This window comes from Coturnix japonica, chromosome 19 (genome assembly GCF_001577835.2).
Source record: "Coturnix japonica isolate 7356 chromosome 19, Coturnix japonica 2.1, whole genome shotgun sequence".
In the NCBI taxonomy this organism is placed as follows: Eukaryota; Metazoa; Chordata; class Aves; order Galliformes; family Phasianidae; genus Coturnix; species Coturnix japonica.
Window position 1 is genome coordinate 6,698,631 of NC_029534.1, and position 25,738 is coordinate 6,724,368.

The window sequence follows — 25,738 nt, forward strand, 5'->3', positions numbered from 1 at the left end:
TGATAGCCAAAGGTGTGCACTTTGTGCTTCTTAAACCATGTAAATTCTTCTACATTGGAGCTTTCAGTAGGTTAAGACTGAAATGCTCTCCCCCAAACAAGGGCACCAAAGATACTTCAAAAGCTGCAACACCCCAATCAACTTAAGGACTGGACTCCTCTCTGAAAACAACCATGAATCAAAACCACAAGACTTTCTGAAAGCTTAATCAACCAATGGCAAAACCAGGCTTTGTTCAGCAACCCAGGGAGGGCTGAATCAATGGAGACTGTCCCACTGCATTAAGTAAATGCCTCACAAATAAGGTGTGGTTTTCTAGGGCTGATCCTTCTTTTACTTATGTAGGTCACAAAAACTGTCTTTGTGTACCTTCCTTTGTTACCTACCAATAACATCTCACAGGTGTAGCATTAAACAGTGACTGAAGTTCTCATGTGAATGCCTACCAGCGATAGTCATAATGCCTTTGTTTTTCAGTCTGTTAAATGAGTACCAGGGTGGCTTCTTCCCCCCCTATATCACACCAAGAAACAACGCTGGTGTTTGGGAAATGTTTTATCTATTATATATGTGGTAAATTCTTCATAATGTAGGAAAAAAAAAATAATAAACCATGAAAGTTTCTTTAAATTGTTTAAAAACAAAAAAAAAACCAACAAACTAAAAACACACAGAACACTGAACACTGGGAGCCTTAAAATCCATTACAGAATCGAGTTCAAAGCAGATCTGTTTATACACCGTTTCTCTCTATAGTCTTCTACCATCTCCTGTTTCTAACAATTTAGTTTAACATAGGCAGAACTCTGCAGGGAGTTACACGCCACTCAGTATAATTTTCTCCATGAGAGTTTATATCTGTATTCATCTTTAAGCTGCACAGCTCTGAAGGCTGGTGAGAGCCTCATTCAGTGAGGCTGTCTGACCTGCAGAGGCCGAGGAGACAAGAAAGCAACACCTGCTTACTTCCTTTGATTGGGAAATACTGAACAGAACAGAAACGTCCTGTCAACATAAGCTCTCAGAGGGGGCTTTGAAACAGAGTTTGGGCAAGGTGCTTCACGTGCAAGACCACAGAACACATTCCCCTATCAGGCCATTTCTTCCACAACATTCTTACGTGACAGCTTGCGGGCGGACCACCACTCCTCCAGTGCAGCGACTGGGGCGGCGCGGGGATTCTGTCGCCATTGCTTCTCTGCAGACACCTGTAAGAAACATTCCCACTTAGTAACAATCCGTTGCATGAAGGCTGCTTGCAATCCAGCTCTTGTCATCGTTTTCAGGATTATGAGAACCTCTAAAGGAAGGAAACTCAAGTTACTCAACCCATAAGGCACCACACCTTCATGGCGCTCTTAAAAATTAGATTCTATCTATTTTAGAAAATAAAATATAGATAGATTCTATCATCTATTGGTATCACAGAAACACAGAATGACCCGGGTTGGAAGGGACCTCAAGGATCATGTAGTTCCAACCCCCTGCCTGGCAGGGCCACCAAACATACACCTTTACTAGATCAGGTTGCCCAGGGCCCCGTCCAACCTGGCCTTGAACACCTCCAGGGAAGGAGCATCCACAACATCTCTGGGCAGCCTGTGCCACTGCCTCACCACACTCTCAGTGAATAACTTCCCCCTTACATATAACCCAAATCTCCCCCTTTTTAGCTTAAAACCATTTCCCCTAATCCTGCTATCAATGTGTATCAATGCGCCTCCTGCAAAGTACAGGAATGTAATTCAGCCCTTGGAATTCTGAACACTTTCCTAACAGCAAACAACACCTGTGTGACACCAGAGATACCAGACACAACTCCAGCCCCGAGCCAAGAGCTCCATGACAAACAAAGCCAAACTCCCAACACAGACTCACAGAAGAGGTGGGTTATCAGCTTCTCGCCATACTTCGCAGCCTTAACCCTCCACAATGGCAGCGGTCCGGTTCGGTTCTATCACACACACCGCGCCCCATCACCGTCACACCGGGGGCTGAATGAACCGAGCCGCGGGCGGTAGAGCGGGCCACAGCGCTGAGCCGGCCGCACAGCGACCGAGCAACACACAGCTCGGCGTTCCGACAGCCCGGCTTCCCCCCAAGCTCCGAGGCCGCAGCCCCGGGCAGGTCGGCAGGCAGACAGGCAGGTAGACAGGCCCATAGACTGGCAGCCCCCGGCCGCCCCGCTCCCCACCACGGCCCCTCGCTCTCTCTCAGCACCCCGGCCCCTGCCCGGCCTCACAGCCCCGCTCTCACCCTCACCAACCCCCCCAGAGCCCAGGCCCACCCTCAGCCCTCACCGCCCGCTCTCCCCGTTCGCCATAAGCACACACCGCTCCTTCCTCCCGCCTCACACCCTCACTCACTCACTCACCTGCCGCCTCGCCCCTCAGCCCGGCTCCTCACTGACAGTGTTTAGGACCCTCACGGGGAGTGACACAGAGCGCACCTCACACCGCCAGCCAATCAGATGACCCCGAAGGCGGGTTGCTCCTCGCTGCCGACCAATCAGCTCTCCTCTTCTCCAAAGTAGGCGGGGCGCACAGGGAGCGGGGTTCGGTTGCGCTCATCCAAGCTGGGTTGAAGCGGAGCAGCTCAGCCCCCCCCCCCAGCTTTGTTTACATCGAGATCTCGCGAGAGCTGCCGCGCAGCTCCCTCGCACGTGGGTGGGGGCGGGGCCGCGGGTGACGCGTCACGTGGCGGGAAGGCGCCGTGTTTACGTTCCCGCCGGAACCCTGGGGGGGGCAGTGTAAGGAATGGGGCCCTGAGATCACCTCAGCATCAGAGCACCGAGACTTTGGTTCCACATTGAGAAACGCTGAGAGCACACAGAATATCACAGAATGACCCGGGTTGGAAGGGACCTCAAGGATCATGTAGTTCCAACCCCCTGCCTGGCAGGGCCACCAAACATACACCTTTACTAGATCAGGTTGCCCAGGGCCCCGTCCAACCCGGCCTTGAACACCTCCAAGGACGGGGCATCCACAACCTCCCTGTGCAGCCTGTTCCAGGGCCTCACCACTCTCCTAGTGAAGAACTTCCCCCTGACATCCAACCTAAATCTTCCCTCTTTTAACTTAAAACCATTTCCCGTGTCCTGCTATTGTCAGCCCTTTCCAAGAGCACAGAGCTGCCATTTACCAACACACCAAGAGGAAAACACCAAACCTGCATCATTACACTGCAAAGGAAGCCCTGTGTAAGGTGGTTCCACATGGAAGGATGGAGCTGTAACTGTATTTCCAGCTTATGTACATTATAAAAGGCAAAAAGGAGTCGGTTTGAGTTGTCACTGTTTATTGAGGTGAACGTACACATGGTCCACATATTGAAACTGTCAGAAAATAACTTAAGAACTGAATGTTGAAGGGTAGAGCAGCACCACGGCCATTGGAACAGCAGAGAACTCACAGCTCCGCCATGAACAACAAGGAGAAATGGCAGCACTGAGCACAGGGATGGGGAATGGCTTTAGTGAATGAACGAGGAGATTTAAAAACACACCATTATTTTTTGCTAAATCTTTTGACTATCAACGTTACAAAAATGCAACTAGGTCAGAGACTGCATAGTATTTGAATTAACAAAGGGATGTGGAGCTGCATAAAGCACAGCTCGACATCTGCTTCCACATACGGTTCTGAGTAGAGAAATCGAAGCTTTAAAAACAAAATATAGACCGAGGGTATTCTCTAAAAGACACTCCAGGTGGGACGTATCATACTATGAAAATACATATCTTCCATTCTGTTCAATAATTTACTTCAGTGAAAAAAGCTGTGAAATTCCCATCGCGAGAAGCGTGTACAAAGTCAAGACTTTAGGAAATTAACTAAAAAAAAACAAAAACAAAAAGACTTTTTTTCCCTTAAGGTTTAGCCCCGCTTTAACAGTTAGACAAGGCAGAAAATAAAAGACTACGTTAATATGAAGGAATACAAATTTACACACATTTTACAGTGACTTTTACCCTACACATCTACAAAATTCACAGTTATGGTACAAGCGAAGTACAAGGCTGGGAAAAAGCTGGTGGGTACCAAAAAGAGTTTCTATTTGTTAAAATAAAAAGATAAAACGGGAAGAATTTCAAACTTCTGCACCAACTTGAAAATTCCCCCTTCTGAATAAAAGACGCTTCCCCTACCGAGATGCCCTTCAGCAAACACAGACAGCTTTCCTGGGTGGGTGGAAGAGCGAACTGCTGAGCTTCTTCTGGCCGCGCAGACTGCGCCGCATGGCCAGCTTGGTTGAGTTCTTGCGCTGTGGCGTTGTAGAAATGCCCTCTGCTGGGACACCCATGTTTCGGCTCAGGCCGCGTCTCGGCTTCTTCACAGCCGGACCAGAATTGGATTCTTCTAATGTCCTTTTAAAGTTTGCTGTGGGTGTCCTCTCTGCGTCTTGGGCTTTTGTTTGGCCGTTAGGAGACACCTTTAAGCCTTTTTGGTCCATGCCTGAATTTGTAGAGTTGGATGGGGACAGACTGACTGACAAACCATTACTGTAGGATTCCTGTATCCTCAAAGCCAACGCTTTGCTGCACTTCTCGTCCTGTGGACCTGAATCCTTCAGTGTTGCTCCTGATGAAGTTAAATTGCTTTTGGCAATCTCATTTGGCAGCTCGATGTATTTTTCTGAGATCACGTTGCTATGCATGAGGGAAGGAACGGGCTCAGAAGCATTCAGTCGTGGCCACGGATCATCCTCTAAAAGCTGAGGGGAAAGAAAAATATACTTAAGCATAAATATAATAATTTTACCTCCATTATCCTTTGAGAGTGAAAACAGTAAAACAAACATTTCTAAACCTTATTAGAGACTGAGAAACTGTGCTCCAAAACAGGACAACCTTTTCTCCCCAGAGAGGCAGGAATGGAGAGATGGAAAGAGATACAGACTGTGCATGTCAGCTTGGCACTTTGTGCACACAACTTCATAAAAGCATTTACTCCCATTGTTCAGTTTGCAAATGTCTCATAATGGCAGACAATCTGCTCATTGAGAGCTGCTCAGACTTATGTGGTCTGTACATCTTTTTTGCTGCTATTAAGCAAGTTACATAAGGAATCAGCACGCATCTTCTGCTTGTTTAGGAAGCCGTAGAGAAAGCAGTGCCTGCAGTGTCCTAGGTTTCCATTAGTGGCATTTGCTAACACACAGATCTGATTTCCCTCATTCTGTGACGTGCACACCTACATTACCTCTGAAAATGTCATACCTCATCAGACAGCCAAGCAAGCAGAGCAATGAATAGAAGTCCCCTGACCTCTGTTACCTGCGGCATTTGCAGGTACTGCAGAACTAGGTTATGAGGGTGATGGACAAACTCTTCATACGCTGGGTGTGCTGATCGCATACAGAGGTGGAGCACAGATTCATTGGATGGAGCTATTGTAAAAAACAGAACTGTTTGCTGTTTCTGATTCCTCACAGCACACTTTACTGCCCAGTTGTATGATTTACAACTTGGAAAGGAAGCAGCTCCATTCATCACAGTGCATCTCTCCACCCTGCATGAAGCAAAGTTGTTCCATACTTTGAAGAGAGGCTGTTTACACAACATGCTGAGAACCAGGGGCTTCCTAATGCTGCCTTCAGCCATTGATCCCTCCTGCAGCCTCTGATAAGTGTTTTTGCCTCGATCTCAGTTTTACTGAGATGAAAATGGGGACGATGCTTATTTTCACTGTTCACAGGGGGATTATGAAAATTAGTATTTACACAGTGCCCTGAAGATATGAGTTATGACCTTATTAAAGATTTAATTGTGAAGAAATCCCTAGCTACTCACTAAGTCCTTCAAAAGTAAATTTCAAGGCCATGGTACGTACCATAAATGTACGGCAGCTATTGATGTCTGCCTTATGAAATTCATGTGCTGAAAACTCAAATGCACATGCAGATGAATCAGACCAGGTCAGTGCATTTCCTATCAAGAATTAAATGCTTTTTAAGTCACAACAGAGGAATCTCAGCTCACTGCTGGTAAGAGATCTGCGACTGCTCAGCACAGGTTTAGTAAAATTCACTCCAGAAGAGGAGTATCAGAATTGTTTCCAGCACCTAGATTTGGTTTTCCACTCCCATTATTCTTCTGTTGCTGCTTATGCATAGGTAAAGCCATTCAGGTGATATTTTTACCATGTATAGCAACACAAGAAAGAAGACACGTATTGTTTGGAGCCATAAGAAAGCAAAGACAACGCAGTTGGAGAAGCTCTGGCAAGATCTATTAAGCCTGCTCAACTTCCTTTCTGACATTATGTCTCTAGCCAGTATTTAGGTTTCACGTTTCTGATTGTGCAAGACACTTCACGCTTCAGCTCTTATTGCCAAGATCTTTTGCTTGGGATGAATAACTGAGATTGGATAAGGCTTTGCTAAGACAGAAAAGGACTCCAAGAAGCCTGCTAACAACTGATATAACAAAACAGAAACCTTAAACAAATCACCAATGTCATTTCTCAGCCTAGTCAATCAAATCCTATCACTGGCCTCGGGAACAATTGGATTAATTTTGTATTAGTAATAGCTGCCAGAAGCACGCGCAATTAAGAAATACTTCTGTTTAATTGAGAAAACCTCAATTTACTCTCCCATCTACTTCCAAATTAATTGTTTTTGCGAGATAGCAGCTGTGACAAATCCGAGCTATCCGTGCTTCTAATCGCTCTCTGGAGAGAAAAGATGAATTGCTGCCGCTTGTTTTTGCTGACCTGACCACACCACAGTGACCTCCAGGAGCTGCAATGATCTGCTAAACCATCTCCAACCATCCCTCATTTCTTTGCAGGCACTTCAGAAAGATTCAACTCATTTTCCAGTTTGTTTTTAAGGATTCATTACCAAATTTAGATCATGTATTTGCCTGTAGCTTTATGCATCAATTCATTTACATATTATTTAGCTAATTACTATTCTCAATTGCTGTATTTTTCATGTCTTCTTTCCCCCTCCCCTTAACTTCCTCCTTCAGTTAAGGAATATGTAGAATTTAAAAGAAAACAATCACTATTTTAGGCTCTTTTTTAGGTTCTTTTCATGTGTTTTTCTATATTGGGTGAAAGGCAAGGAGAGAGGGAGGCTGAGCCCACCATTTTACTGGCTGCTTGTCTGTGCCAAGGGAATGTTAAGGAATCCCTTTCTAATTTTTGCTTTCTTTTTTACTTTGCCCCAAGGACAGTTAACCAAAGATACTGTGGAACTTCAAAGGACAGTTACTTAAATCAGGAGCAGCTGGTAATTACTGAAGCAAACATCCACTCATAACTACATTCTAGTTCTTAGGGCAAAAAAGCTTCCAAAGCAGATCTGCTTTATATTAAAGGGTAACATTTCTAACCCGAACAAAGACTTTGTATTGTGTCTTTTCCTTCAACAAAGGCCATTAAACCAACCAGAGGAAGATTGTTTTCTTTTCAGATTGGCAGTTCTTACTTTCTCTGCAATGTGCATTTGACTATATTAACCCGTGCATTAACTTAAATAACAACCACACAGTGCAGAACACTTCCACAGGCATCAGTTGGGTTTGATTGGGGTTTTTAACTTCTGGCTCCTCTTTCAATAGGGAAGTTCTGATTTTGTCTGAGATCTCAAAGTCTGACTTTACAAAATAGCATATTTTAAGTTGCTCGAATGTGCTTGAACTTCATATGCATAAAGTCAGAATGATTATACATGTTGAAGAGTAAACAAGGATCAACAATTACTGATAAGTTATTAGGATTTGAAGGATCATAGAAACACTGTATCCTGAAATCAATTCTGAGATGTACATACTTCAATACTCTTTTGCATCCAGAACTCAGTTAAGAACTGTTGTTACAAGTAGGTGTGTTTCTGCAAAGCGTTATCCACTGAGTTAGGAGCAATATGAGGATACAGCCAGGTAATTGCTGCCAATTTACTGTCCAGCAACTGAAACAATATTTAGCCATAGGCACTGCCTGGTGCTCTGCAGTGCAAACAGCAACATCAAATGGCGTCAGACCAGTAGTTCCCAAGTGCTCCAGCTACACCACTGCCCCAACTCCTACACGTGGCTCTAAGCTGCTTAAAGAGAAGTTACTATTTGAAGACAAAATAGGAGACTGATATTTATCTGGCATGTAGAACATTTAAAAACACAGAAATAAGTTACCTTGACAGGTGGGGTACAGCAGCGGGAGGGCGTCATGACGTTGGTATCAGGGCTGCTATAGCAGGGACTCTCTGCCAAGTTGAGATACAGTTCTTCTTCGTTTTCCAAGTTGTTTTTGCTATCCTGCAGTGGTGAAATGCAGATCACGATGGCACTTGTGTTATCTGCACGAAGCATGCGCTGCCTCCACCGGCCCAGCGCTCTGTTCACCAGCATTTTGGCACACGACTGGCGGTGCTCACCCTTTATGTTCAGAGACAGACAGAGAGAGCAATCAGGTCCACTTTGTACATTGAAAACAGAGTTCACATGCATTGTATATGACAGTACATGCAAGCACACTGTCAGCCATGTTACCACCACCTATAAGTTGTGGCAAAGCTACTGAAACATGCCTCTGCAGCACATGCCATTGCTGCATACATTTAATGCGTGCCAAATTAAGCAATTTTTATGAGGAAAACAGTGTTAAGTTTCCACAGTGACTGATATCCCCTGCCCTCACCATGAAGTACTTTTTCTCCTCGTGATCCTGGCACATGGAGATTGCATCTTGAGGTGGGATCATGTTCCACAGTCCATCACTGCCAAGGATAATGTATTTGTGCTTCTGGGGATCGATGGTGTGCACACTTGTGTCAGGTTCAGGAGACACCACAAATTCACCACTGTAGAAGTCGTAGCTCCACAGATCACCTAGCAAAGAGAACATGCTTCTGAATTGCCATATCCCATACAATGTGATTCTGTTAACAACCAAAAAGGTTCTCATGAAAACAACTACCAGCAGCCTCATGTCACCAATAGGAATGCAATGTAATTTTTTCACTTATATTTTAAGGTTTTCGTTGAACTATTGCAAAAAAAATCTGCCTTTCCAGTTCTGGGTACAACTTAAACACTGGCCAAAATCTTTGCTGTTTGTTTCTAGAGACAATTATAGTCCCATTTCTGAAATTAGGTTACGGGAGATTGTGTAATATCCCTTCTCTTCCCAACATCCGCACAGCATTAGACTTGAATCCACACCATGACGATGTGCTGCTCCACACACCCTATAAAGACATGCATGGAAAATAAACAAATAAAAACCCAAAACCTTTCCATCAGGATGTGGAACTGCTCCTTCCCCCCCCCCCCCCCCCCCCCCCCCCCCCCCCCCCCCCCCCCCCCCCCCACCCTTTCAACCAGAGACCCCCACAGCCATTCAGCCAATGCAGAAGCACACACATCTCTTGCTGTGTGTGTATTTGTCCATGCAGGTGCCAAGGAGAAGGAACAAAGACTGAAGCCTTTTCATCATAAACTTTTTTTTCCTCTTTCTCCTCTTCCACGGCATCACTTTCAAAGCCATGCAGCACTTTCCAGCTGAACACCACGTGCCAAATTTTGGAGTTGGAAGGAAGCCACAGGAACAGAAGTAGAGCCTGGGTTCCAGCGGGAAAGCAGAAAACGAGAGCTAAAGCCTCTCCCTTGGAAGGCCTCATGCAGTGAACCTTTCTATTTTTAAACCTTTCTTGCTGTGTGAATGAGCTCAGGGTCACCCCAGCAGAGAAGGTGGCCTGAACTGAATCCCAGTCACTTCAGCCATGTTTGAATCCAAACACCTCCTGGATTCTGCTTCCTCCGCACCAACCCAGATAAAAACCACTCCAACAGAACAACAAAATGAATTCAAACACAATTTAATGTACCAGGCATACATGAAAATCAAGGAAGCTTTTCTTATGTTGGGCCTGTAAACCAGGAATGGCGTTATACTAATATTTCCTCTTCCTTTCTACAAAACTAACGCTACATTCTAGATTCTTCTACCTCATCTGTTTTTCGTCAATATACTAAATAGCACCAAAAACACCTCCAGAAATGGCTCATAAGTAGCTTCCTGTAGTGATAAGCCACAAAGAAATAACGTTGTCTGTAAGCACTGCAGAACACACAGCTACAGAAGTAGAAATTAGCAAAGATGTTGAAGTTGAGAAGCTTAAAAACTCCCATAAAATGTTATTAGTTTCTTTTCCTTGGGCTTTTGACTTACTACAGCAAACATGTTTGTAGCCACATTCTGCAACCATCACCATCCCTTTAAGATAACAAATAAGCTTTTGTCTTCCTGCTTCCTTCCATTAGCTTCGCCTTAAGCTATGAACCAGCTCAAGAGACATTTCCAGAATCAGGAGAAGGAATACTTCAAGTCAATGACACCACTTCAGCACAGTGAGCGTGGATGGTCCAGTCTCATTAAAGCACCGACTCACCTCCACTGCAGCAGCAAACACATGCTTCTTATAAATACTAATTAACAGCCAACCCTGTTTTATACATATAGAGAGGTGCACTCTTCCTCCACAGAGTCCAACAAAGCTGGCCAGCTGGCAACGAGATCAAAATAAATACTGTAACAGAAGAGCTGAGCTCCAGCACAGCAATTATTATACATTAATCACAAAAAAAAAGCCCTGATACACTGACAGCTCTTCACATTGTGCCTGTCATCAGCACAGCAGATAAAATAAACAAGAGCCTGGAATCTTATCATGCCAGATCTTGGGAATAGTGGTGACAACTTCCAAGCTTTTATTTGCTGAGTTGTTCATGTTTGTTTAGGAAAATCCACAAATGCTTTTAGCTGAATCATTTTTTGATTAGAAATGCTTTGCTCTCAGATAAAAATAAGCCAACGCGATTTAATTTTGGTTCATCCACAGACATGTCACCACGGCCATCTGTTGCTCTTCCTGAGCAAACAGCTGAGTTACAATCCAGTGACTCAGAGCCTTCCTCCAAGAGACGGAGCACTCTGCAGGGTGACAGCCTGGAACGTCACATCGGTTACAATGGGCTGTGACAACAAGGAACTGCTGGATGGCACGGAGGGTGAAGACACATGAGGAACCCAGAGCTGTACCCCCAGGAGATTTACTTACAGCCACACTCAGCATTTATCAAGACCCAAAATACCCAGGAAATAACAGATGAGCTGAACTACAGAAGTTGTGTCACCACAGACGAATCAAACAAATGACCCTTGGCAGCAGAGTACTGCATAGAGTACTTCACAAAGACTATTTCTTGTGGGTCCTTCAGCTCCAAGCCAGCAAAGGCCAAAGCACGTTACCAGGGCGAGGCCTCTTTAATTATTACTTTTAAAACAGGGCAGGGCACCACAGACTAAGCTGATGCTTTTTAAAGCTGTTGCATGCATTGAATTCTTATGTCAGCCATCTATCTTCCTCCAGCCAGCTGGAGGACACAGCATCCACAGTGGCTGAGGGATCTATGACAAACCCAGGAGGAAGCCACTTGACATGGGGCCCTGTCTGTCACAATTCTGGAAGGAAACAAGGGAGAAGAAATTAAACCAGAAAGCAGAACGTATTTTTCACCAGGCATTGCAAAATGCTATAAAGTCTTTAATCCTACCCCAAAACAAGCAGACAGACAAGTGACCCCTGAGCAGACTGGAAAGCCAAGACAGCAGGATGACACGATATGCCAAAGGCTACTATTACAGAACTGGAATCCCAGGTTCTCAGGCTTCACTTTGAGCTGTACTATTTTTGTTCTGAATTAAAAACCAAACACCCATAAAACTCAACCTTCTTCTTGAAACAACTTCCACCCACATTTCTTTTGAGGTGCAGTTCACCTATTTCTCTTCCAAACAAACAGGAATTAATACAGCTTCTTCTTCTATACCTTCCAAGAAAATCACACCTGTTTCTTGGCCGTGTCTAGAACCAGATCAACACACAGATCTGCACATAAGTTATATATTTTTCATCTCTAAGGTGCCACGTATTTGAAATCAAATAATAAAGGAGCAAGAAACTCACGTAACCAGATATATAAACACGAAAATGCGTAGCCAACCTTATCTGCTTACTATTAACTTCAAAAATATAGTGAGTAATTCTACTTGAAACTCAGCCAGCGCCAGAAAAGTTAATGGTTATAAACAAGAACGCCCATCACGTAAGTAGACTAGATTGGATCAAGTCCAAAAGCACCTTATAGCCTAAGTCCATCCTAAGGTCATAAATCAAGCCCTTCATTTATATTTCTGGAGCACGTTGTTTTGAATACCAAAATACCTTTTGGTTTTATTAGAGGAATTTAGTTTACTTTTCTAAGTCCCGGTGAGAGAGGAAAACCGAGTTTGATTAATCCCAGATCTTTTTAAATCACAACTCATCTGAAAGGCCTGTTAGTACAGAGAAGACTTACAGAACACTTTCTCCGCTCTCAGGGAGGCAAATCTCAGCGAGGATATGAACAGTAACCACTTAAGATCATTAAAGCCGAGTTGAGGTGGAAAACGTTCTCACCAAAACTCACGGCAATCCGGTTCTGCAGCCACAAGAGGGCGTCATCCCAGCAGTGTAAGGATGGACTAAACGTGAGGTCTCACTCCTACAACCCAGCGATGATCTCCCAGTTCAGTTTGAGGAACAGGGACAAAACTGAGGGTAGCGGCAAGCAAAAACTTACCCAGAAGAGCTCAGGGTTTAAAAGTTTTCAGCGTTCCCTTTAGGAGCAAGAATTGTACCTTCAACAGCACGTGGAGAAGGAAAGCACAGACAAGAGGACATACCCCCAGCAGCAAACAGTTGCATTTAAAACAGGTGATTTAAGAACTGCTCATGAGACAGCCTCACCAAGAGCACCCACCTCTGCTCATACATCAGCAAAATCACAGCAAGAGAGGAGACAATCAGTGTGTCCTGGCACAAATACCTAAATGTCAGAGAAAAGCCTACAAGAAGTAGGATGCAAAAGCAGAAATGAAAAACTGAAGTGACACACAGGATGCTGCTCGTTATTTCTTGCCTCAAATCCTTCAAAAGAACACTAAGATGGAATTACAGTCTCCAAATGACAAATTCATCCCTAGGCAGCATTTGCTCAGCTGAAGACAAGAGGTAAAACAACACAGCAACCAGACCTGGATAAAGTTCCACCTATAAGGAGAAACAATCACCAGAGCTTTTCTATTGTGTCAAATTAAAAACAGCTAAAGAGGCACACACAGCAGGAAAAAAAAAGCCCCAAAATTGCTCCTTTAAGCTAAACAGATCCATGTGTGCCTTCACATTATGTGTGCAACCAGCACTAGTCTGCACAGTTAAACACATTCTCTGCATTCTGTACAGGAATACATTCACAGTCTGTCTCAAGGGTGGAGAAAACTGTACAAGCTACAGTAAGACATCTCCAGGACAAGAGCAGAAACCCATATATATGACATGTACATGGATATAAAGCATTATCAGTAAAACTGGGAAACACTGCGTAGTGTTACATTGCTTACTAGCTTAATCAAATACCATCACGCAACTAAGCCAGTTCTACCTGGCAGCAGGTTTTGAATGTTTGTATACACACACACTGAAGTGCACACCAAGAATTAGAGCCTCACAAGAATGAAAGCAGATCATTTGAGGTCAGCCATAGTCTCCTTCATGGCACGTGTGTTCAGAGAGCTTTACAACAGCAATTCCACAGCCAGTAGAGTGCTCTAGAAAGCAGCTCCCACATCAGTGCCACAGCCAACGCTCTCACAGCAGCCACCCATACACTGAGAGTTCACTGCTGTGGTACACAGCTCCTTCCTGAGGTCAGCAGGACATTTGTGTTAATACAAAAAAGCCAGCTCTGTGTTTTGGAGGCACTCCAAAGAAATAAAATCAGAAGGGGGTGGGCCTGTCACCTGTATAAAAATCAAGGAAGATGCGTCAAGTTACACTGTAAGACACTGAGAACTCAGACTATTCTTTTTTAATACCTCCCCTACTTTGTACACTATCTTTGAAAGCACTACGGATGCTAGGAGAGATTTTACTCCAGAACTCACTTCCATAGATCCGAATTCTTCATTCCATTTTTAACACAATGGATCCTACACGTGAGAACAGAAGTTCAGTCACAGCCTCGTGTTTATCATCCTGCATTTTGTCCCAGAAACTGAAGGTCTAAGTTAATGTATTTAAATAGCTAACACAGCCGAAGCACTACAAGGCAATATATACACACAGTTAGTTTCTTTTCTCTCTCAGTGCTTTTCCCCTCAAGACACACATTCATAAGCATGCTCACTAGAGTCTAAAAACCCTCCTGGGTGCCACATGGAAGAAATCCAAGTTGCAAATCTGTGGCAGAGAGACAGTAATGCATGATGCAATGACATACACTCTTCAAAACACACAAGCAAGTTACACAATGGCTTCCTGTTCCTGATTATTTAGGTTGTATAGCACCCAGCAATTTGCACACTCATATCCCTGCATTACACAAGGGGTTCTGAGTAATGTGAGTTACCACACATCTGTTATAGGGACAGGCATATGAAGTGGACAGTTACTATGAAGCTATGGATGCCAGAAAACTCTCATAAATTATTATGTTCTAATGAAAAAAGCTGTCTCTCTATCTCTCACACAACAAACATCTATGTTTTAAATTTCCTTAAACAAAATAAATAAATAAATAAATAATCAGATAACCTTCCACTTTAAGGATAATAAATACACAGCTCTGTTTGCCTTGTAGGTACAGGGCAGCAACAAGAGTATCCACATAATAAGCCTGAGACCTTTGCAGCACAGGGTTTCTATTAAGAATAACAAGCAATTTTGGAGTTAACAAGAGGACTCTCTGTGCTAGATCTTGAGGGGATGGACTAGAGTGTTGGTGACCAGTATGGCAGCATTGCCAGTTACTACTCAGCTTGGAGAAGCTCCAGCGTAGCAGAGCTGTGCCAATCAGGGTAGCAACCTGGGAGCCAGCCAAGAGGTCGAGCAGGCCTCCAATAGCTTGAATGCAAATGGTTTTAGTTGTGGTAGATCTTTTGTAAGCAGTGGAAGGGGCATGCTGGCCTCAGAAAGAAGTTAAATCCTGTTTCCAAACTGCGAGCGTCTGTGCACCATCTGGGTCCTGCAGAGCAAGGCAGCTGCGTTCCTTTTTGCAGGAGCTTTGTCACACCTCCTCAGAAGGGAATGCAAAGAGGCTTTCGGAGGCTCCCTGAGCAGGCAAATACCAAAACACCATCACATTGTAAATCTGTTTCTCCTACATGACTTGCAGAGGGCACAGTCCCCTTTTAGGTGTTCAATGTCTTTTAGGTCTTCTAACTTTTGACACCAAGTACTGTTACAAAGTGTTCTTGTTCTTCAGACCTGAAGCTCCCCAGTAATCCCCCTCATCCACATAACTGGAAAGAATGCACTAGAGGGGCTAACAGATGCATCATTCCTTGAATTCCCATCTGCATGCAGAACCCAGCCAAATCCTTTTGTTCAACTTGCTGAGAGGAACCGGATCAAAAGTCATCAAGGTTCTTTTTGTTTTACACAACAAATTCAAAAGTGTAGAAATGAAAGAACTGCAGTTAATTTCATAACTATACCCACATTTTGTAACCTACAAACACAGACACTGTGTAGAAAAAGAGATAAAGAAGGTGATGTTACATGGTAGATGACTATCAAAGATCTCCATCTATCAGCTCCAAAGGACTTAATTTCTCAAGTAGGTTTTACTAACCATAAGATAAGCAGCTACCTTGCCTACACTGATACACAGTGAGACTTGAAAGATACAGAGAGAAAAAGAAAACTTCAATTTTTATGAAAAAGATCACCATTCAATCACCTGTAGCCTCTATAGCTGTATCTTTTACAAGGTAAGACCACTGCACAGTTCTTGACACAAAGACAAATCCATGCAAACCACACATCACTGCCTCTGAAATAAGACACAGTTAAGGTTATGCAGTTATCACAAGATGACCACAGTCCCAGGAACAGACTGTCCCTATGACACACTGCCAGCTGATCTAGGAACACTGACAACATTATCACGTAACCACCAGGCTTGCCAAGAAATTAAGTCATAGAGCAGTTTTCGCAGGTTAAAAAAAAAACTATATGATACTATATTTCCATAGAATCTAACCTATACTGAGTAGATCTGGATAGAGATTTCTTCACTGAGGGAGAAAGGAAGGAAAGCGAACAGCAGAAGACTGGATTTTGGCAGTAAAATTTAAGGAAAACAGCTGGCTAGAAAATACCAATACACGTGGGCAAGAAGTTGCCAAAGATCAAGTTATTAAGTACTGCCCAAAAAGCATTCATAACAAGCTTGCTAGGCATGGTTGTGTTTATTTTCACCCCCCAATTAGAGCGTTCCTCAAAATAGTTTTCCATTACCAACACTACTGCAATAGCAAGTTATAGATAAAGCACACAGGCTGACTTCTACCCCTTTCTTAACTCCACATTGTCTTGAAGAAGACAGATTTACAAAGAGACAAAAAGAAAGCACTCTGGTTGCTATGCAGCAGAACAATCTCACCACCATGTAGCAAAAAACCACAGTCCCACTGTCTGAGTAAGAGAAAGACCAACTACGTTGTACATCTTGGAGGCAATCACCACATTTCCATTTGCAATACAGAGGAAGTACCAAGTACCATCCTTAGCAGAACAGAATGGAAGTTCTGCATGTTGTACAACCAGTCCTCTGCTCGCCAATGCCACCTCACACAGCTCCATTTGAAAAGTGAAACTTGCACTGTATTAAAAATACTCCTAGGGCCCATACTTTTAGGAAGCCTTATAATCACAGCAAGTGACTGAATAACCTCTAAACTAAATGTTTTGGCAGAGCAGGCTATAATTCAGCTCTGGTGGGCTGTGTGCAGATGTCTCTCTTCCCACACAAGGGGCCACTTACCAAGTGCTCTGGCCACAGCCAGGAAGGGAATCTGGTCGATGACGGTGCTGCGGCGCACAGGGCCATTGTGAGTCAGGCGAGGTCTCTTCCAGACAACACGATTCACACCAGACTTGTTGATGACACTAAAAATCGTCAGAAAGGAGCAGGCGTTATAAAAAGCAATGGAAATGAAAGCTTGTTTCAATGACTTAAGATTAAATATGCAAATACAGACTCAATAACGACAGCATCTTCAGAGAGGTGCACAGCACAATGAAGCATTTCAGAACACCTGGTATCACTTGGATAGCCTCATTCCACATTAAGCTAAATGCAAAAGCAAGAGATGAAGGGCAGAAGAAAAAGCAAGAGGACGAAGACTTGGAAGAAATTAAGGCTGGCTGCAACAGCCAGATGTAAGAGTATCTTTTCAATCTATCAGCAAAAAAGCAAAAGACAAATTGCTTTCCTTAGATGAGGCCCATCAACATCAACTTGAGTGAAAATATCATGTTGTTTCTCCTTTAGTTTTCTCCATCTGCCAAAGTCTGGCAGTAAAGAGCAGCACAGTACAGTTGGGAAGAGCAGAAAAATAAGAGCAGCCTTCTGGAGGAATTTCCTTATTGGTGCACCAACATGAGGGAGAAATAAAAAGAGGAATTGTTCATAGCTGCTATCTGCTGAAAGCACGACATAGGAAGAAACAGCCCTGCCTTTAAGCATTAACACCTGCTCCTGCTCTGTGCACCAAACAATCGTTTTGGCTCTCACAAATGGCATTAAAAGGGTCAAAAGAGAAGCTACTATGCAAGAGAACACACTATAACGAGGCAGGAAGAAGTAGGAAAGAGAGAAGGGAGAGCATGAGGTACCAAGCAAGGTAATGAAAGAATGAACAAGCAAAGCTTGGTCCCAATCAAACTAAGAACTAGATGCTTAAAAGCTAGCTTTCATCCAAGGAACAGCCATCGGTAATTAGAAACTGAGGCGCTCTGGAACCAGCCTCAAGATTCCTCATACTGAAGCTATTCAAGATGCACTTCCTGAGACTTCAAAGGCCTTAACAACAAAGGCACGTTTAGCTCCATCCTTCTGCATGAAAGTGCAGCAAGCACCACAGCCTAAAATTCATCTCATCCATTTGTACAACTATTAGTTACACAATGTTAACTCCAGCCTTCATCTGGAAGATTTCAGCCCGTATTCCAGGACTGTTACTTTGAAAATACTGTTTTTAATATACAATTCAATCATGCCCTCACATTAACTTATCCCAGTTTTCTCTAACAAAAGAGAAGACAGTAATAAACACAGAGGCAGTCCCACCACACTCCCACTGTTGGCTACACAACAGCCTGCACTGGTTTTACCAGCCAGTCCAGAAGAACAAAACAGAAGAAGCAGGAGCAGAAAAAGTTGCTAAAACAGTTTAACTGCTCCTGCTGATAGACAGTCTCAGAACGCTTCTCCAAAGCCTCAGTTTCAAACACTGACATGAACAACCTGGAAACCCATACATTTACAAACTCTAACTTAGCAAAGCTGCAAGTTGCCCTTTCTGAGAAGTTCCCACCCCAAATACAGATATCTGATCAGCTTCCACCTGCTAGCGATACAGATATCTGAAGGTTAACGAGCTGACAGGGTTCTTGTGTGAATGATGTCAACAGGAAAACCTCCAGTGCTTTCTCCCTCTGAACTGCTAAGAGAAGGAAACTCTGCCCATCCATCTGGTGCAGTACTGTGGAACGAAAGAACAGCGAGCTCCTGTGAAGCCATGCCAAATCCGAGCCCTGAGGTTTGTCTCAAAACATTAGTGCCATCTGACAAGGCTGCCTGCCTTCTTCCCCATTTACAGGGAACATCCATCAACCACAACTCAGATGTTCTAACATCTGCTGGCTCCTGACAATGAAGAAAGTACTAATATTGAGATACGTGTTAAAATGTGGCATTTTAACATTTTAAGCATGTATTTAAATGCAACAAAAACAGTATCTTGTTTCAATTTTACGTCTTTTATACTCTTTGAACAGAAGCTTTGAAGAGCCTACTCAACAGCTGCCAGTATCACCTCAGGAACAATGAAGAATGCACGAGAGGAAAGGCATTTCAGTGTCTTTTCCATTAAAACTGCTTTATTCCACCATTTGACAAACAGATACTCCACAGCAGAGATCGTTATCAACAGAAAAAAGCAACTGCATAGACGGTGAAGGAATATAAGCAGGCCGTGACATTCACCAACTGGCCTGCTACCCCCTAAACTAAACAAGCTTAAGCCTAGCTGAGACAGAAAGACACAATTAGCACCCAGAGAGCCTGAAAACAGAAGCGAGAAGCACAGAGGTTGTTACCTGCCCCCGAGGCCTTCAATCCTCTCCCGTTCTTTGGGAAGCTCAGGCTTGTGGTCCTGTGTCACCTCCACGGCTCTCACAAAGTCATCTTTGGGGTCATCCTGGACTCCCAGCACCACCCCGGAGTCACCCACGTGAGCGACGTACATCTTGGAGCCTCGGATGATGACCACGCTGGCAGTGGTTCCCGACGTGCTCGGGAGACCAGTCATGGTCTTCGGCCACTCTGCTGCAGGGAGGAAAAAAGAGAACAGAAAGACCTTTGTTTTTAATTCTGTGGAACCAGAGGTGTTTTGAAGATCAAGGGTGTGTCAGAGAGCTTTGCATGCTGCTACACCAGGGCGTGTGTAACTGTGGCAGGGCCACAAGCAAATCAGCACATGCAGGGCCCCCACAGCTCTACCACCACTGCCCCAACCACAGCTCACATGGAAACAAAGCCAAGGGAAGGCACTGAGATAGGACTCCAACAACTGCCTCCTCAGGTTTAATTCTTCAAGCATCACCAGAGGAACGAGAACACGTGGGAGGAAGCGTTACTCGAATGCTGAGCAGATCAATCAAGCTTGACACACACTAAGTGCTCTGCTGTTCACTTCCCTGTCTGAAGAGGCACAAACTCTTCAATTGAGTCACTGTGCCTGGACACCTGGCTGGCAATCAAACCATTCAGCCCCCCCCCGGTTCCCTGAGAACATGTTATTTTACTTTGATAGGCCAAACAACTCTTAAGTTGAATAATATCTCAACTGTTTATTCATATTTCCTTTTGGAGGACTGAATAGCACAGACTAAGCATGCTATCATAACCCAACGTGGGATCTTTTGCAGGGAAGATATTCATTGAATTCAGAATAGTAAAAGACCCGTAACCAGAGTGCACTATGTATGGTTAGGGGAAGCTGCTTCTTCCTCAGCTGATTTGCCCTCAAAACACACTTTAATTTCCTGTTATACTACTCTCCAAACTCACATCCAGTTTTTCTTCCGTGCCTTTTCCTCCCTTGTCTGTTTCACTTCACACTTCCAAGTTGTTGCTCCTCCAAATGATTGGGACATCCCAATTAATTAAGATTAGGCACACCAGCCCTCCTCCCTGCTCCCATACCCGCAGATAAGCACCCCACGCTCCTCCCTAGCTGCACCTTATGGCAAAGCAAGAACAGGGGCTCATCTCCTCATCACATTTTATCTTCTGCTTTTCACAACCCATGTTTATATTGTACAACACCAAAATCCCACTGTGACACATGCTGCTTGCAGGAAACACCCTAACCAGACAGCCAAAGCACTGAATTATCTTCTCCTTGTCTTTCACTGCCACAACACCACACAGGAAAAAAAGAAATGAGGCCTTCCTCCAAAGCTGCAGCCATGTAGAGCAGAAGAATGGGGACTCACTGATCCCCACTGCCCCTGAATGCTGCTCAGATGCCTGGGGCAAGAAGACACCACAAGCATGGAGAAAGCACGTTTACAGCACAGCCACTCTGATGGCAAATGCAGCATCTCCTCCATGTGAGCAGCCAGGAGATCCAGCATCATTCCCATCTTGAGCCCTAACAAAGGTTTCTTGCTTTGTGTTGTAAATACTAAACTATGCTTTCTCCTTAAGAGTAACATTATTTCGAGAACCCATACAGGCAGCTCAGCGCAAGCACTCTGGCAATTTTAACAGTGGTTATTAAATGTAACACACTCTAAATGGAAAGCAAATGAGGGAAGAAGCCAAATAGGAATGAGAGCTTCAACCACTGGCTGAACAGAAAACAAGCTGCAACTAATGAGTTTCTGTCAGTGTAACAACCCCTCAATAGCAATAAAATATATTAGAGAATCACGCTGCTCTTTATGGGAAATGAGGAGCACTGAAGTGAAATCACCCACTTAGGAGAACAAGATTGATACAGCAGCCTCCGATTAGGGGCTTCAACAGAAGCAGAAATTACATCTGCCAGTCATCAAGGCAATTGCAGTTTACATCTCACCCTTGGTTAGAAACGAGCATGACACACAGCACAGCGTGTTCCTTTCTTTAGGGACTGCATCGTCACAAATTAACACAAGCATCAAAATTCCTGACTCTCCTCCCAAACTCAGGCAAAGCCACTCGCCAACTCATCCTCCACAGGTCAGGATTTTGTTTGTATCAACCCTATAAATGAAATAGTTTGCAATACTACTCCAGATTATCAAGAAAATAGAAACCCTGAAATTACAACTGAGCTCTCAAAACAAAATTCACACCTCAACACTACACATGAAGTGTCCATGGATTTCATATCACTCCTACACCTTCAGTAAGGGAGGAATCTCTTTATCCCAGTGTGCTGCCCAGACAAGTTGCTAAAAGCTTCTTTTCAGGGCCCATAAATCCAGTTCAGTGTTCACTGTTATATTAACCTGGGAATGCTGCTATGTCTCAGAACAGAACAATTCCACTACAGCTGCAATTGATTCTTGCTTTTTGCACCCTTCTTCTAGTGGAGGGGCTGAAGCACAGGGCATGAAGTTGCTGTAAGACCCGCAGTCAATGGCTGCCAAACCGAAACATGGCTCCTGCACCTGGAAAGCACATCTCCAACAGAACAAAGCACGTGGCTGTGGTGGAAGCAGCGAGTTCACCTCTGACAGGCAGCTGATGACCTAAAGCACATTGGCTGCTCCAAAACAGGGCACTGGAAGTTCCATCTCTGCATATTTTTTGACAAAATAAAAGATTAATGTTTATTCGGTATATTACAGATTGCTAGAGAATGGATTTCATTTGCATTTTGCTGCTTTTAAAGACATTAAGTCAAACTACAATACTGCATTTCAAAGCAGGTTGATGCCAAAAGTCCCATCAAACTTAAAACAAGGAAACACTACAGGAACTTTAAATTCAGTTGCAGAGGATGAAGTTTGTTGCATCATGCTGACACAGCCTGCATTGCCTCAGATAGGAACACACACAAACTCTCAAGCCTGTGTAAGAACAACTCTGCAATGACTTTACATTAAAATAATTCTATTTATTACAGGGAAAAAAAAAATAAATTAAAGTGTTCATCACTGCTCAAATTAAATTCAATGGCAGAACTGCAACCACAGCTGAAATGTCCGACTTCTTACATTTTAATTAGCACTACTTAAAAAAACCTTTTAGAAGTATCACGATAAGTGTATTTAAAAGCAAGCTCTTTGCATCGTTTATTTACACAGCTCAAAGTGTCCAGATCTGGGACCTGCTGAGCACACACTTCATGCACAAAGCTTCCCTACCGCTGCCAGCTGTGGAAATAGGCTTCACATCATAACTCTTACCTTGGAAGCCCTTTAACATTCAGAGAATTAGGAATGTCATTAATACAATTATCCCCACTAATCATCCGCAGCGACCAAAGGGTATTTTCCTGTTTCAGTTTTCCTGCTATGCTCATCACCAGCACATTTAACACTCGCTGTTCATCACAGATGGCCATGGGGTGACCCGCTGCTTCCAGGGGCAGCAGAGCACAGACTGCTCCTCCAGTGCCATCAGCTGGAAGCACTGGGCTCCATCCTGCACCCAACCAGGATTCCAAAGCACAGCGTGACAAGTGATGGACTACACGTCCTCATCCTTTGCTTTTCTCCCATTAAACTCTACACATGCAGAACATGTCAGTACAAGCAAACACACAGTGGAAAAGTTTACCTTCTAACCTACCTAAAACTGACACCGTACACTCATAACCAAAGCTCTGTTGTTTCTGACAACAACTGAAATTGGTCCCACAACCGAAGCACTGTTACCAAACACACAGTACTATAATAGAACTTCCTGCATTCTCTCACTTCACTCCACCCCTCTCTATTCTGTAGTTACACCTTGTTAGGGTGACAAAGAACAGCCCAGGGTTAATAACAGGCAGAGAACCGAACCCCTCCTCACTGCCCACACTGCTGAGCTGCGTGCTGCCCTCAAGCACAACAGCTGGACACAGCTGTAGGCAAAGCACAACTCACACCCTTGGGTCCAGCAACCACCATGCCCCAACCCTGGCACTCCTACCCCATACCTGACACTGGTGCAATAGGAAAATAGAAAATGAAACTTATGACAGCACAGCTCTGCCCGGGCCCAACTGACTTCCTCGAAGCCCCGCTGAGCTGTGAACGCAAATCCTCCCTGCTTGCTTCCCTGGCCCGCTGTCAGCACTGCACTATGGCTCCGATCTGACTTTGTGTTCCCCTCCTGCCTGCCCTATACGCTCGCTATTCACATACTATCTTTTCCTGGTGTTGCCAAGTACGTAGAAACACACATTATACCGTACACACACTCATTTATAAACAAACCTATCAAGCTACATATAGAAATACACACATAAAACCAACCCTACGCTGAGCCGTAACTCTCACCTTACAAAAGCAGTAAGGGAATCCCGCTGGGAGCCGAGCCCAGCCGCCTCACTGAGCGTTACCGGGCTGCGCTCCGCCGGCCCCGCTCGGGAAAATCTTTGCCGGCCCGTACACGGCCGCTAAAGTAACTTTTCCTTTCGTGACGCTCTGGACGAGGGGAACGTAACGGGGCTCCACGCAACTCCCTGCGGCCGGAGGACGGAAACCCCCCAATAAACGCAACCGGGAACTGAATCGTGCGATTCCTTCCCAACGACCCGCAGCTCCGCGACCCTCGGCCCCGCGCGGGCAGCGCTGCGAGGCGCCTCCGGACGGGAACTTACGCAGTTTTTTCCACATGGCGCGGTGGCAGGCGATGAAGCCCTTCCGCAGGGCCGCGCACACGGCGGCCGGCTCGGCGGAGCCGAAGCCCTTCTGCTTCTTGATGAAGCCCCACAGGTTCTCCCGGGCGAACTGGGCCGCCTCCCGCCCGCCGTGCCCGTCGCACACGGCGAAGAAGGCCACGGAGCGCCGCGAGCGCCGTCCGGAGCCGCAGTCGGGGCCGGGTGGCGGCGCTCCCTCCTCGGCCGCCCGCGGGCCGCCCGCCCTGCGCCGAACGCCGTCTCCGGGCGCCGCTCCGCCTTTGTGCGCGGGGCCCCGCTCGGCCGCGGCCGGCGGCTCGGGCTCCACCACGATCTGGGTCACGTCCTCCATGTATTTCCTGCCGCCCTGGTCGGAGTACACGCTCACCCCCAGCGAGTACGGCCCCTCCATGGGGCGGGAGGCTCCGCGCGGCGCTGCCCGCCGCTCCCCGCCCGCGATGGCCGCCGCGCGCTATTGTTGGCGGTGGCGGCTCCGCTCGGCCATGGCCGCGGCCGCGCTCCGCTCCCCGACAATCCCCGTCGGAGCCGCGGGAGCGACGCGCTCCGCGCAGCAGCGCCCCCTGCCGCGCCCCCGCCCGCCGGAAGGGGCGGCAGCGAGCGGCACCGCCCCCGGAGCGCCGCCTGCTGACGGCCGGGGGGAGCGCGGCACCGAGGGGGAGGGACCGGCACCGAGCAACGCTGATACCGGCCGGACAGAGCCGCGATCAGAAGGGGTTGGTCACAGCGTGTTCACAGCTGAAATTCTACATGTTGTTTCCCACTTTATGCTTAAGGCATCTGAAACGATCCCTAGCTTCTCACTCTTCAAAACTGAGACAGTTCTTTGGCCTGAGTGCTCAAATGCTATGGATTTCCTTCTATTAAGCACATCAGAGTACTTAAAAACAGGAAATATATCAAGAAAGCTTTGCATTTCTAGAGCTCCGAGGGATTTGTAAACCCGTTACAAATGAATTAATCCCCAGTAATCCAATGAGATAACTATCCCTCCCCGATTTTACGGGTCCTTATACCATCAGATCAATCACCAGATCAACAGCCAAATACAGAACTGAAAAATCCTGCTTTAAAAGAAAACAAACCTCTCCTTTAAGCTTCATAACACAGTGCTTTAAATAGGTGCACTTGCTGTTAAATTTATGTTATATTTCTATTTAATCACAGGGACAACTAAAGTCTCAGCATTACTTCTGAGTAAACGCAGTCCTCCTACTTCATGAATAAACAGAGAGCCACTCTAAGAGCTGCAGTTCAGTATAGGTAACAATTTTCTATCCAATCTAGAGTAGAAAACCATAGGCCTCTCCATCTGCTCTCTAGAACAGATAGACGCCTCCTCCCATACTTCTTGTAACCACGTTCTTAGTGTGTTATTTGCAAAGACAAGGAAACAAAGTGGGGGAAGTAGTTAGGACAGCAGACTCCTGGTCAAACACTAAGGTGCATCTTCCTCTCCTATGTCCGAGTGTTGGCTTGCATTTTAAGTGGATTAAAGCTCCTAGATCCTGTGGGTACTAACCTGTCCAATCAAGATAACTAATACCAAGCACCAATCATACCTTCCTTCACAGATCTCATCAAACTACAGCACACTGACATCTTTTTGGATGCAACAACATTCCTAAAATCACCAATGGAAAATAACAGCGCTGCTGTTTCCCAGGGCACACAACCAGCTGGTCCTCAAGCAATGGGAAACTTGGTTGTTCCTTGTTATTCATTTATGAAGCCCTTTAGCTCACAAGAGAGGTTCAGATAAGCCAGATACG

The 25,738-nt window shown here is 45.2% G+C and overlaps 2 protein-coding genes across 11 annotated transcripts in view; both read right to left on the reverse strand.

The window, feature by feature from the left end:
• Positions 1–2,502, reverse strand: part of BCAS3 (BCAS3 microtubule associated cell migration factor) — a 299,242-nt gene extending 296,740 nt beyond the window's left edge. For 9 of the 10 annotated variants that reach the window (XM_015880750.2, XM_015880748.2, XM_015880754.2 and 6 more), the window contains exons 1-2: positions 2,375–2,502; positions 1,121–1,208 (exon numbers count right to left, since the gene is read on the reverse strand). In XM_015880750.2, the coding sequence (XP_015736236.1) occupies positions 1,121–1,191 (71 nt within the window). In that variant the 5' untranslated portion in view covers positions 1,192–1,208; positions 2,375–2,502. Of the gene's footprint in view, positions 1–1,120; positions 1,209–1,878; positions 1,900–2,374 lie in introns of those variants that run through there. The other variant, XM_015880747.2, reaches the window with a different exon arrangement.
• A 777-nt stretch (positions 2,503–3,279) lies between these two features.
• PPM1D (protein phosphatase, Mg2+/Mn2+ dependent 1D) lies at positions 3,280–24,535 on the reverse strand. Its single transcript, XM_015880769.2, has 6 exons — positions 23,931–24,535; positions 19,222–19,450; positions 16,883–17,007; positions 8,652–8,842; positions 8,147–8,389; positions 3,280–4,716 (listed from the first exon to the last, which is right to left on the reverse strand). The coding sequence occupies exons 1-6, from the start codon at positions 24,358–24,360 to the stop codon at positions 4,162–4,164; spliced, it is 1,773 nt and encodes a 590-aa protein (XP_015736255.1). The 5' UTR covers positions 24,361–24,535; the 3' UTR covers positions 3,280–4,161.
• Positions 24,536–25,738: the final 1,203 nt, after the last annotated feature.